This window comes from Antedon mediterranea, chromosome 5, assembly GCF_964355755.1.
Source record: "Antedon mediterranea chromosome 5, ecAntMedi1.1, whole genome shotgun sequence".
In the NCBI taxonomy this organism is placed as follows: Eukaryota; Metazoa; Echinodermata; class Crinoidea; order Comatulida; family Antedonidae; genus Antedon; species Antedon mediterranea.
This window is the reverse complement of record NC_092674.1, coordinates 862,462-877,969: the sequence shown is the minus strand read 5'-3', so window position 1 is coordinate 877,969 and position 15,508 is coordinate 862,462. Positions and strand designations below refer to the sequence as shown.

The 15,508-nt window shown below is 31.0% G+C and overlaps 1 protein-coding gene across 1 annotated transcript in view; it reads right to left on the bottom strand.

The window, feature by feature from the left end:
• Positions 1-122: 122 nt before the first annotated feature.
• Positions 123-15,508, bottom strand: part of LOC140050137 (glypican-6-like) — a 58,812-nt gene continuing 43,426 nt past the window's right edge. The window contains exons 7-9 of the mRNA XM_072095192.1: positions 5,002-5,288; positions 4,489-4,673; positions 123-4,202 (exon numbers count right to left, since the gene is read on the bottom strand). Coding sequence (XP_071951293.1) covers positions 3,991-4,202; positions 4,489-4,673; positions 5,002-5,288 — 684 coding nt within the window. The 3' untranslated portion in view covers positions 123-3,990. The remainder of the gene's footprint in view (positions 4,203-4,488; positions 4,674-5,001; positions 5,289-15,508) is intronic.

Here is a 15,508-nt window from a genome sequence, read left to right as displayed (position 1 = left end):
ATTAATGGGCTATTTTCATTTTCAATAGTTTCTAATCAAATACTTAGAGCTCACTGAAATCATATTTAGAAATAAAATAAATTGTGTAGAAAAAGTAAAGTAAGACACATACACAAATCAAATCCTTTGGTACAAAATCATTTTATTGAATTTTAAAAGGTACACATATTCAGGGTTATTATCTATGCCAATAATTATATTAAGCACATCAGTATTGAAGACTGGCTAGAAATATTACAGGTGGCAAAATATACAATGTTGCTACTGTCGCCCTCTAGTGGTTATGACAGTTTACGCCAATAAACCTGCCATTTTATAAACTGTTCAATTTGTATCAATACTATCAATACAAGTTACAATGATCGTTTTTTTTATTGATACATATAAATATATATTACATGATATTAATTTGTCAAAAGCTTTATTTTTTAAATTTTAACTATAAAACTGTTCACACTAATTTTTAATTTAACTTTTTTTCAAACTAACTTTTAACTTCTTTCACACATTGTTTGTAATGATTTCTCACCATGTTATTTTAAACAAGTAACTTTTTAAGTTGTTAATACTTTCTAAACTTGTATGGTTCATGATTATAATTATTTTGAAGGATTGTATCAATACATCATGTATAAATAATAACAGGCCTACCAATACATACTTTCAGAATTGGCTTAAATTATTTAGTCCAGTCTTTCTTTCTTAAATAGTTAACAGCCTACAAACTTAATTAACTCAAAACAAATAATAATAAATGTATTTTCTTTTTGTACTAAGATAAACTATACCATGTATACATATAATTATAGTATGTGTGTATTTATACAGCATACACATTTATGTCAAAGTGTATTGAAATGAGTAACATAACACACAGGCACATAACTTACAGCTTGATTCACAATTGGACGCAACGCAACGACATAAACGCATCGCAATTGAGTGACCAATCTCAAACAAACGGTTTGCATTATCCATCGCAGTGCGCTTTACATCTTTGCATTGCGTCCAAGTGAGAACCAGCTTAATTTGTGTAGAATAAATGAATTATAAAGTAATCAAATTTAAGACTATTTCTGCTGCTCCATGTTATTGTTTCATTTTTATACCGATGCTGTTGAGAACTTGGATAAATGTATGCAGTATGTATTAAACACACATTAACTACACATTACATACAAATTAAGGGTGTACCCAAGTTACACAGTATACATACATACAATACTGTTTAAATTAAAAGCTATTAACAAAAACCAACACAAGTTCATAATTAATACTGCTTTTTCTGATCAATATATATTATTTCTTAAAGAATGAAACCTTAAAAACATGGTGGATATTAATTAGGTAGATTTTAGATGAGGATGACCATAGGTGACCTTATGCTGACCCTAGGTGACCTTATGCTGACCTTAGATGACCCTATACTGACCCAGTCTTATATATAGAACTACATCACTAACTTATAAATTCAACATCATTTACATACAAATGCAAATATTACAGCTAAACTGAACAGAAAATGTTAAAATGATTTATGTTATACTTTATAAGATTCTGTACAATTTACATTTTAAGATAATTAATCTCAATCTACTAAGCATTAAAAGAAAAACAGTACCCCAGACAATAATCGGTGGATGAAAAAATTATAATACAAATAAACACAAATCAATTTAATGCTGTCGACAGCAAAGATAAATTATTATTTATCGGTCTCTGGATTATTTTCGTTTTTAATTTTGGGGAAACAAAGAACACTACACAGGGCCGTTTTCGTTTAAATACATTTTTGTAAAGATTTCTTAGATGTTTAAGACTTTTTACTTATTTCCTTGTCTTATATTAGCAAATGATTCCATTTTTGTAATATTTCCTGTAGACACAATTGACTTAGTACATCAACTTTTGAATTAAACAAACCAATGATTTTACTTAAATTAAGAGGCCATACCACCGTACTTAAAGTTTAAAATCTCAACTACATGATTCAATAAATGGTCAAATTGAAGTTTCATGATCAAAACAATTATGTAAAATCTAAAAGCATAAAGACTTATTTATTATATCAAAACTCAAGAACTGGAAAATCGGTGGAAAATACAACACCAATACCATGTTCCAAACAAGAATTCATATCAAATAGATTTGAGTGATTACAAAGCGACGAGGCACAAAAGGGTTCATTCTTGGAAGGTTGCTGTATATTCTACCAGATAACTTGGATATAAGTAATAATACATTATTATTTAAAAACATTTTTTTTCTATGTACAAATGAATGAGTTTTTAAAAACAATTAAAACCAACAACTGCACAATCACTTGAGATTAAAACTTTTCAATTTAAAATGTTTTAAAACAATATTACAATTCAAATTTTTTTTCATAAAAGGGGCTTTTAGTAGCATTAGCGTAACACTTGCTGATTTATATATTGTTTATAAAATTACAGTAACTACGTAAATTAAATATTCATTATAGCTACATTATTAAAAGAACACTGTAGAGAATATTATGATTATGTTTGCGACCAGAGCTTGAGTATCAGTCGATAGAAGGCACCCAAAATGAAGCAAGCCCGAAGCACTCAAAGGCACCTAAGCATCGACTTAACTAATCAACATAGGCAATCAATATAGCAAATATTACTAATCCTATTATTGTCAGTCCCATATATATATAACTGGTTAGAAATAATACTGAATTTCAACAAATGAATACCGATCTATAAAATGCTCCTAGCATCGAAACATTTGAAAGCTTTGGATTAAGTACAAATCAAATCTAAAAATATTTCTACAATTTCCATTCGCAATCCAAGATATTTAATATTTGGTTTAAGAGAAGTTCTTACTTTTTGAGTACTTATCTCAAAGACTAGGTACTTACATTGTTAAGTGCAAGTACTTAACCTGCGAATATAAAGCACCAACTTCAAGCATAATTTATAATTCTCAATTATTTTTAAAAAGCAAGGGACTTGGTTCAGGATTTATAAGGAATGAATATTAACATGGAATTTGTGTGCTTATTTTCAGTTTTATGAACCATTGGCCAATTGTGTTTAAAAAAAAACTCCCAAAATCCAGACTCAATACATAAGCCCAATCTTAATTAACATTGAAGTCTTTCTTAAGACATGCTATATAGCCACACCATTCATAGATAAACTACCTTCATTTTTCAAAACCACAATATCTCTATTTACAATTAACATTTTTCACATTTAAAATAAAAAATAAATAAAAGATATGTTACTAAAAACCATCTTTATAACAGTTATCACTAAATTGAAACCAGGCAGTGCTTCTGACAAACGTTGATTTCAAATATATCGCCAGCATGAATGTCTACTTGTGGCTCTAGCATTAAAGTCCAGTGACAAGCAACTTCACATCCGTTATTCCATATCAGAACATTTAACATTTTCATGTCGTAATGAGCATGATTTCTGTATTTTTTATTGGGAATTGGAAGTAAACATTAAGCATTTTGATTCTCATCAGAAGCAGCATTGTACATTCTCTATCAATTAATTTAAATTGCCCGTCATGTCTCTGTGTCAGCAGTGCTGTGAAGACTAACCTCTAGGAAAAGTTGACAGGAATTCTAAATTCCTAACGACTGTCTCGCTCTTGTTTGTGGACGTATTCCATGCTCTCTCTCTCTGATTTCTGGAGACATTCATGTCCATTTACCCATAATTCCAGAGGTACTATTTCTAGAGGATTCTTGACAACAGGCTGCTCCATACTTCCTGCACAGTAAACTGTTCTACACTGCTAATACATACGGCAGAGACACCTAAATGTACTACACCACTGTTGGATATGAAATGATATCCCAATAGAGGTATAGTACGTATTATGCTATGGTGTACACGCCAGAGTTTTGGTTCCAGTTCTTATTAGTACCTTTAGTTATTCATTATTCTTATATAACTAATCTTTAAACAGCTTCAGCAATGGTCATTTCAGCAATGGTTATTTTCAATGACCGCGGAAGAGACATGAAAATAACATAGAGAAAATTAATACAGATAATGTTATTGTTGCTTGCGAGGGTGCTGCATTGTCTGGGAATTTCGTCGGTCGATATTTAGGATCGTTGTCAATGGTTGTGACAGTGATATCGTTGACTGATCCATCACCAGAACCAGATCCACTGCCACTACCACTGCCTTCCTCATCATAATCTTCGTCTGAAAAAAAAAAATGATAGTACTGTATTTAATATTTTGTGTATTTTAAAGTATTCTGTTGGTAGCATTTGGATGTTGGATGCAAATAAATACAAATACTGGTTTATCCAGGAAAGCTAGGCACGAAATAGACTTGAGATTTTCTTCCATATAAACTAAATGCCTATGAGTCTGTCTGGTATATTTATTTATGTAAAATCTTAATGTCTGTGAGTCTGGTGTTATTTTATTCCATATAAATGTAAATCTTGATGTTTTATTTAATGGAACTAAGCTAGCTACTTACCATCAGGAACTAATGATATAAATTTTGTATTTCTTCCGGTATAAGCATGATTAAGTTGAGCTGTAATGTCTTTAAGCAAAGCCTTATACTCCAACGTAGAGGGCGATCTTATTCTGCTTACCATATCAACTTCTGAGTTATTGCCTTGGAATTCTAGCCCGCTTTTTACAATAGGCCGGTCATAACTGTGGGTTAATAAACACCACTATTTAAAAAAAATCTATAATCTTAATATATAATGAATAATATAGTAGTGTCGATACAAGTAAAGTTAATGATTAAATAATGCTATATTATATAATAAGATAATCTTTATGAAAATAAAGTAGGCAGCCACAATTATGTAGATATTATATAGGATGCATACAATTTGCATAACAGGTGAATACCAAGACCTAACATATTACAATACTAGTACCAAACTCAGTAGTTAATATGCAAACATTTACAATGCACAAATTAACCACTTAAAGCCAATGTTTTTTAAATGTGCAGTTTGTGTTTAATACTTACTTTCCGATCTCGATTCCAGTCCAGCAGTTCTGATTGGATGCTTCCGCTGCATAGTTATCATCATTGCACATGAGGTACGGCAGATCCGCCCAGAAATTAATAGAGTTCTTTAACATCTCTGCAGTTTCGGCAATGTAGCCGTTGAGGGTAGCTCCAAGAGCCGTCGATGATGGATTGTTATTTCCTTGAGGCCGGTATCTACTCCAATCCGATTTCTTATCCAATTTTTTCTTGTTTGGTTCGGATGATCGTCGTTTTCTTACTAGATGGCCACATTTTTCAAAAGACTACAACAAAAAACATTAAACCTTTATTAATAATAATAAATAGGAGTGTATGTGAATCAATCACTTTACACATAATATTAAAATGTTTTAAAAAAACCATGATTTTTCAAATGTTTTTTTAAATATGTGATTCTGAAATGCATGATTTTAGAAGTTGTAAATCGGCCCAAAGCCATCTACATATTGAAACGTTGAAACAATATCCAACTTCCTGTAAATCCATAAACTGCAGACATGCAAATATTCTGCACAAATCGCATTCTACTTAATCTATACAATCACTTTGGCATTCAAGCACTAGGCCTACACAGTATCTATTTAGCGATCATACCAACTATATTATAAATTAACATTCCACTCAGGATATCAACGACACAGATACAACTAAATGAACGACGGCAAATTGGTATTTGTACAGTCTAAATTAATAGGGTTTATTCTACAACGAGTGACATTATAAATGATTTGTGTCAGTTTATTACGGCAATCAACAATCTTGGTTACTACAACGCTAATTATAAAATAACGCTTACTGTCACATTAATGTTAATTATGAATTTAGTTAATGAAGCCAATCTTAAGAATATCATTCCAATTAAATTAAATTTAACTTAGAAGAATGCCAAGAATGTATTATATAACAAATAAATAAATTCCTGTCATTTGATTGGACGATTGTGGGTCACATGGTGTGCAATAGGACAATTAAATTACCTTAGAAGAATGTCATAGAATGTAATAATTATTGTAAGCTTTCATCTAAAATTAGAATTTGTGATGGAAATTTAGAGAAGCTGATAATTGACAAGCGATTACCGGTATCAATTCTTATTTACAGTAAGTCCTCATCTAAGAATCGGTGAGTCATCAAAAGGATGTAGGGGGATAAAATATATTAAGTTTGATTTTATAAAGGGAGAAATACAAGTAAAGACAGTGTGTGTTTAAATATTTCTCACATTAAGTATTTTATATATCTCTGCCATTGCCAAGGATAATATAATTTATAACTACAGTAGTCTAAGTGAACATACTTAAACCACCACTTATGCTCTCATCCTAAGTATGTTTCTTCTTTAATAATGTCACTCAGATAAGCATAGCACAAAAATAAATGATTTACACACTGTAGTGGTTAGCTTAGTCTCTAAAGGATAAGACCAAAGATCATCAAGTAGAAGCCATCACACATTTAAAATCTGGTGTGGACAGATGTGCAAGTGTGATGCAACTTTAATAACGCCAAGGTTACCTCATCTAATTAGTAATTCAACATTTAGAAAAAAAACACATGAACAAATGAACTCATGAGCATGGCATGGAGTTTACACAATTGAGTAGAAGTCTTAACTGAGTAGACTTGTTGTACTAAGGGTCTGTTTCTGCTGCATAACGCAATTTAACCGGTTATTTTAAAATAGATTAAAAATAGATAACAATAACAAGACCGCGTTTCTGCTCAATTTGTGCTCCGAAATAACCGGTTAAATCTATGGGTGGTCGTCGAGCAAAACGTCATCATTACCCAAAATGCAATACACTCAGACGGAAGTAGAAGTTGGCTGTTTGTTTACATCGACGTCGTGAGTACACACGTGTGTATTATATCGCCGAACATCTCACTCAAACATGTTAAAAAAATAAAATGTTGTCTCCAGGTCTACAAGTTTTGTTTTTTGTAAAGCCTACTTACATCGCTAATAAAATTAATTCTCATGGCGCCTTCAATAACATGATGGGGAGGGTCGTGCAGCGCCCGATCGCCTAAACTAGGATAATTTTTATCCTCAACAAAGGCGATGACATACGGCCCTTCCCACGTGAACGACTGTTGTCTTTCGCGAGCGCGGTCCTACAAAACACCAAACGGAAACAAAAACGAGACTCAGAATGTTGCAATACTTACCAAACGAGAGTAGATAATTGTTAATTAATTATGAAAACCCAACTTTTATAGCAAAAATCGTCCGAATTTATGTTAAAAACGATGAGTTTAGCCACAAAAACTTAAATCAAACGAGAGTATCCAAGTCATAGAATATCGCACGCATATAGTGCCTTTAATAAAATAATGAGTATTGAACATTATTTCGTATATTTATGTACTAACATAAATAACAACACATTTCTATGCTTAATAAAATCATATTTAATATATTATCAAAGGCTCTGATTACCTTTGTTTTCGGTCGATGTGATGTTTTTCTAAAAAATTATATTATGTAAAACGATCAAAGTAAGAATGTTCATTGTTCTCCTATTAAAGGCACTAAGGGCATGCCATAAATACGCTCGTTTGGATTAAGTTTTTGTTGCTAAATTCATCGTTTATAACATAAATTCGGATGATTTTTGCTATAAAATTTGGGTTTTCATAATTAATTAACCATTATCTACTATCGTTTGGTAGGTATTTGCAACATTCTGAGTTCCTTTTGTTTCCGTTTTGGTGTTTATATAGGGGACCATCCATACCCTTCGCGAGCGTGTACTAACGCCTCAAATTGCTTAGCTTGGGTAGTCCCCGGAACTCCACCCCAAACTCCTCTTTTACTTTCGCAAAAATGCTCTTATTTATTATCTGTGATTCTTTTCTATTCCCTGCCATCCTTCCCCGTACTTTCTCTCCCCCCACGACTGAATAACATATCTTGTGATTTCATTCATCCACATACATGTTCACTTCTTCGTTCGACTGTCAAAACCACGAGGAAAACACACATCGTATGCGACGGTATCTGACCCGGGGTCACAACTGTCAATCAAATAACCGTTATTTCGTGTTGCAGCTAAGAATTGCTCAGCGATAACCGGTTAAACGGCGTTCTAACACCGATTTAAATTGGTGTTTTTAACCGGTTATTTTGCGCTGCCTTTTAACCGGTTACCACAAATGTGTCCTGTTTCTGCTGCCAAGAAAATGGAGTTAATTTATTCACACTGATTTTAATTTATTCACACCGATTTTAACCGGTTATTTTCTATGCAGCAGAAACAGGCCCTAAGTCTCACTTGCGTAGACTTGTACTAAATCTCAATTGAGTAGACTTGTACTAAGTCTCAATTGAGTAGACTTGTACTAAGTCTTAATTGAGTAGACTTGTCCTAAGTCTGACATGAGTAGACTTGTACTAAATCTCAATTGAGTACACTTGTCACATGTGTGTTAACTTGTTTATATTTTTATCAATATAAAACAGAATCACCATCTAGAATTCAAGTCTGAATGATATGATAAACATCAAAAGTAATTGGAAATTGTATTAATTATATATAGGATTAACGCAGATGGAATGATAATACAGTTAATCCCATAACCTAATTAATTTTAGAATTACGATTCACACCATAACGTCTGAGAACATACTAAACATGTTTAAGTACAGGGGTAGGTTCAATTAGGACTAGATCAATTATCATTAGGGGCTGTGAGCATTTTTTGAGATGTTGACAAAAACGCTATAAGCTTCAATTACTATTGTCACACAACATAAAACAATGTATTATTAATGTTAGATAAGTATCCATAGAAACTGCTATGATAACATAACCTAGAGGCTATATCATCATTTAATATCAAAATTGACATAAAAATCCAAGCTGATAACATTACCAAGAAAAAAAATTATTGTAGATTTATTATCAATCATAATAAAACATAAGAATTCTGAAAACGAGGTCGTTTAAATGACTGCACAGATAAACAAAGAACTACTCTGTGAATTATTGAAAAGAGAAAAACAGAAAAAAAAAAATATTTTATAAGATAATAGTGAATTTATTATTGCCGTTAAATTCATATTGTTCTCCTGGTCATTCTTGTTGATGTTCAAGCTTTAAACAAAATATACAGTTTGTATTTCAATTTAAATTGGTCATTTGGGAATAAAAATTACGTCTACGTTGGTAAGTAATATTCAGGTTACACTGGACAATACCAATTACAAAATCTAGATAAATCATTTACGTACATAAATTAGTTTTCAAAAGTCAAAGTAATTTTTTATTTTAAATATATCAGGACATGGTAAATTAGTGTGTCTGGGAATCGGCAAAAATAACTAATAATTCATTTAAATTAATATAATTTAATTTGTCTGTCTGTGTGTTAATTTTACTTTAGTATTCGCTACAAGGAAAACATTTCACGAGATGTATTTATTAAGAAAAGCAATGCCGGTATGTATTTGCTACAATATTCTTAATTCAGTATGATTTAGCAAGTCACTCATCAATTATATCAATTATTTAGTTTTAGTTGATATACAAAATTGATATCTTCTGACATTGAAAGAAAGGTTTTTCAATTTTAAAATTATGGATTTACTTCGATGCTAAAAGTATATTAATAAATAATATGCACTTCTAAAGAAAAACAAAATTATGTAAAAAAAAACATTCATAAATGAAGATTATGCTTCTTTCCAGTCGTTTTGCTTATCTTGGAAGCCTCACTTAGTAACTATGGTAACTCATTCAATAAATGGCTCTTTTAGATATGTCTCTTGGTAATTTAACTTAGAATCTTGAAATGATCCGAAACCAACCTAAATCAATTCACTACACAGATGGTTATTAATGTCTTAAAATGATAGGTTACTGAATAATCTAGCCATAGATCTGTGCAATATTTATTCTTATATTGTTCAACTAAAATTCTTCTGTTTGTATTGTATCTGATACAGGAATTTGCTTTCTTGGTGATGCCACCATTATTTGGAAATAAATGTTATTGTGATGATGATCTCTCACTTTGGGGAGAAGGGCTTTTATTAGTTTATCCATGTACACTAGGCACAAAATATTTGCTAATAAATAGGAAGTGTTTACTGTTATTATAATGATGCAATAATAATTCAATCTTAATCTTGATCTTTTTCCAGACTATTTCCACTATACTTCAATCCAAGAATGACCAACAACAGAATCTAGCGCCCTCAGGGAGCTCCAAACGCATGATTCATTGCTGGGCTTCTACATCTAAAATGTTCTGAACGTGGCTACATGCGTGTGGGTAATTATCTCCAATATTAATTTCTCTATTGATTTTCTGAAGCCGTTTTGTAGCCGCAGTGGAATGTAAAACTGTAATTGTGATGAGGTCGCGTAGGCTTAGACGACTGTAATAACTATTGGTCGTGATGCCTGTGTTGACTTCACAAATACTTAGAATCAATGACATTGTCGGCTAAAGTTGAAATAGCACACACTATTTCACTGGCTTGTGATCTGATTATAAATACCGTGATATTCGTGATGACTTCATTTTGTATACACATTTTTTAGGCTCAAACAGTGATGTAATAAAAGTAACTGTCGTTTTTTCTTCAATAAATGTTGAATGTGACACAATTTTATTCAACTTTTTCATCTCACTTCTCAGCCACCAGCTCTAAATACAATGGTGAGTTGCGCCAGAATGTTATTTCTTCCTCCTTCCAAAAATACAGTAGTAAAATAATTATCATTTATACTATTGTAAATGGTAAATAAACTAAAAATCATTGTAATAAATAAATATGGTTACATAAACTCTAAGAACAATCCTATTTGTGTACAGTTGTAATACATTAATGCCTAGAATGCGCAGTAAGCATTTAAACGCATTCAATCATTAATAAACATGATGGCTGTAAGAAACGCTCTAAGGACAATCTCAAGGGGAAAACGCTCATTCATTTTCAGTGTAAAACGTAATTTACTATTCTGACTGCTTGTCAGGCTTGGGACAAAGCCAAATAACGTAACTTAATGCCACGAATGACGAGGCTAGTTTTGATGCAGAATGTGAAAGCACCTGTATCTACTCTATCATTCGCGGCATTAACGTAAGCCGAAATAAAAAATGAAAATAAATACACCTAAATACACCGTTTCTGTAAATGTTTTCATGTTCAATATTTTAGTAATTAAAGGAATGTTTAATGATTATTATTATGAAGATGAGATACAAAATATATTTTTTTCCTGATTTATATTTTGTTAGTTATACATACATACACAATCTAGCTAAAACTATCCGATACAAATACTGTATGATTTACACAGTGAATTTAGAAAGAATATTTAGTGAGAACTATTTAAAATACATCTCAAAACCATCATCTTGTCTATGAGGAGTCATCAACAATGGATTATGTTAAATGATGATGACATCATTAGGTCAAATTTGATGACATCATAAGGTCATCTATATTTGGAAGAGTCCATTATATTTGATTTGTATTCCTTTCATCAATTTTGCAGGGAATATACAAGATCATTTACTCTAGCTGTGTTTAAAATAAATAATACATTACGAAAATCTCATAATTCCTATTTAAAAGAAATTGCTTAAGGAAATTATGAAACTTTATCCACTTAATTACTGCGTCATTTGATTTCAAATTAAACCACTTTATAAACCACCACAGGTTACTAGGGACGATGAAAGAATAATCTCACTACATTGCTTTTCAAAACAATTAGACGATGATCATGTCTTCAGGTATCTTCTGGTTTTAAAACAGCCTTCAGTTTTAAAACAGCCTTCAGTTTTAATTGTACAGTAGGCGTAAATGTCGGGCAATAACAGGCAAGACATTTTTATAAAAGACATAAAAATATAAACTGTATTGTAGTACAGAGTATAATCCAGTGCTAGAGTATAATGCAATCTCAAATTGAGGCTAAATCCATTGTTGATTACATCCGGGTATAATCCCACCAACCTCCACATTTTGTACCCGGACATACAGTGTTAAAATAAAGTTTCATGGTAAACTGTAATGCCAATGGTACAACCATAATTTATAGGTCCATAGTACAACACTTATTTATAATGTAGGTTACGGCAAGTTTAAGTCAATTATTAGAGAATTTTAAAAAAAAGTATTTAGACTGTACACAATTAAATAGTAATTTATGATAATAAAATTCAAAAGTTAATAATAGATGAAGAAAAGGAAGAATTAATCGATCAGTAGCTTTGGGAAAATGTACGGATAAACTTTACATAGATTATGCAAGATAAATGAATAAGAATGAATACTTAATGTACTTAGACATAGGTGCTATGACTCAAGACGACAACGAATGATAAATGCAGAGAAGATCTATTGATTAGATTAAATAAGTAAAGTATATAAGCCAGGATCCAAGTAACAGATATACAGTATGTCATTGTGTTTGTAATATATGTTGATAATAAGAAAGAATTGAAAATGAAGTGGTTTAATATTGACAAGACTGTCAATTACTAAACTGGTGGTTAATTTGTAATAATTGAGTTTTTAGCATATTGACTCCAAAGTATGGTTTTGTGACATTTCTGGTTTTCAGAGTGTACGATATTTATAGATTTGACTGTTCCAGTAAAGCCATTTTCCAAGCATTTACTGTAGTGTAAAAAGTATGGCTTCATACTGTGAAGCACACCCATAACGTTTTAACCCTTTCACTGCGGAGCATTATTCCCACCTCTGTGCGTAATGTATATTTAAGAAAAACATATGGTATTTTAATAAATTGCAAAAAAATACTAATTGAGATAATTGTGTAATTATTTTTGTGGTGTGTGATGGGCAAAGGGTTAGTCTACAGTTAAGTATAAAAAAAAAGTAATTTGCATATTGATGACGTCATGTGACGTCATTACAGGTATTTTGGATTTCGTGTTTTTTATCGAATCAATGATAAAAACTATATTTTCTATAAGAAATTCTTATGGAATACGTTTTTCCAACTGGATATTGATGAAGATACGTATAACAAATAAAAATATTTAAAAAAATTGAATTATTTTTATTGTTTTATAAAAATTATGCACAAATCAAAGTTTTGGGGCAAAATAGTGAAAATAATGACATTTTCCAAAAATTCACTATAGTACAAAACTAACTATTGTTTCAGAATTTTTTTTTTTGCCTGTTGTGATAAATACAATGTTGCCCTATTGGGGCTGGTAAATTTTGGTTACTTTCAAAATGGCCGCCATTACGCTACTCAAAACAACTTTCCAAGATAGAATACTATTATATACACTATACTATATAATATAACTATAGAGGGCGCATGATTTTCAAGACAATAATACAGCTATAGAGGGCCGTTTTTTTTGCTGGAAAAATGTTTTAATGACTTGCAAAAATATTCAAGTTCATCGAACAAATATAGAGGGTGCTATATATTATAGGCAAATACGATTAAATCATTGTTTTGCCCATACCCGGTATTACCGGGTATACGCACTTCAACGACGTTTGTTTATACCCGGTAGTACCGTACCGGGTATACGCAGTGAAAGGGTTAATGTACGACACTAACAAATTTTGAGTGTTAGCATAAAACGTGTCTTGATATATGAAAGAGGTGGAAATGTGAACATTAGACATCGGTTCATACTGTGGATGGTTGTTAGTAAATGTTTGTGACTAAAGCCCTGTTCACACCCATGACATTTTAGCATACGACACAAACACATTTTGTGCCTAAACTGTGAAAAATGGAAGAGTTTATAACTAGAACTGTTGGTAAAGGTGGAAATGTGAATATGTCGATCCAGGAACTTACACTTGGACCATTAGACATCATTACACACTACACACAAAGAACATAAACAATCACTTCCACTTTGTCATTGTCTTTTATTGACCCGGGCTAAAGATCAATAAAAGAACAAAAAGTTATATTTATCATTTTTTATGATGAATAAAAAGCATCGTTTTCTTGGATTATGATAATATAATAAATATTGATAATAAAAAAAATCTATAATAATGAAATCAAATAAAGTTAAGCAGCAGTAATGCTGCTTTCATTGTATTCCTAAATTAATAACCATCATATGTGGAAGCATAGAGGTATTATATTGAACTCTGTATTGTCAAAGTGAAACTTACAGTAATAGAAACAATAATAATAGAATAGCTTACAAAAACAAACAGCACTAAAACACAAGTTAGAAGATATATGGAAGGTTTTTGTAGAAGATATACCAGAATATGAATCAGAAATATTTCATAGTTGAATGACCAATTTATTTGGTTATACAGGTATGTACTTTTTTTCTGTTCATACCATTCAATCAGGTAGTTGATAAAAGTGTTTTCAAAGATCTTGTAATATTATTATTATACTGATGATAGCAAATAAATTCATAACTGTACTGTACTATTGAAATAACTTGTCTGCAACAATCTATGTATTGTATACCATTATTATTCTACCTAGTCAAAGACAACAATTTAAATGTAGGATATTGAAAACTTGAGACAACACTAAAGTGTCTTCAAGTACCATCCATATGTGGGTGATAATGAGTTGAATATCCATAAAAGAACATGATTATAAACAATCAAACTGATTTATGATAGTATAGAGCAAAGAAACAATATACTGAATTATATCAAAGCCGACAATTGATGGATTGTTTATCAAACGGATCTCATTCTTCATAACAATGACAATCCTTCTCTGATTTGATCAACAAGATCACACATTTGATTCTTAATAACAATTACAAGATCACACATTGAACAATAAATTCATTCTAAAGCTTGCAGATACTTTTACTACCAAACTATAACAAGGAGATTATATTAAACCAGTATTTTTCTACTTGGTGCTATACATCTGAGAAAACCACAACAATGTCATATTTTTTCTGACAAAAATCCATAACATCCGTGGCTATAAATACCAATTTCATTGTTTGCTGAAGAAAAACTGAATCATATTATTTTTATCTGTATATAATTCATTACGTTAAACCATTATATTATTTTTGTCAAATGATATTCCAAAAATCATTCATTTAATCAGTTTTATTTTACATTCTCCATTATTTGCATCAAACAAAATGTCAAAGTGAACGCAACGATAAAACCTTAAGCCCAGCAAGCAAACTGACCGAATAAATGCTAACGTTGATTAGACTAATGTGTATACATAATGTTCAACTCAACAACTGAATATAATGGATTTATAAAACTAAAATCTAGTTTATTCACAGTACACACTATAGCAAGTCACTAGAGAGATGACATTTAGGTATAAATTTTAACGTATTGTTAATATAAATTGTCTGAAACTTTATGGTTACGCAAAATAGATCTCCACATATGACAAATAAGGCTTACGTCCTATGATGATACAGACATCACATGTGATACATATGTGATAGTGTATAAAAAAATTTGCCTATCCTATGATACTGAGGAAATTATAGATATGGAGAATCG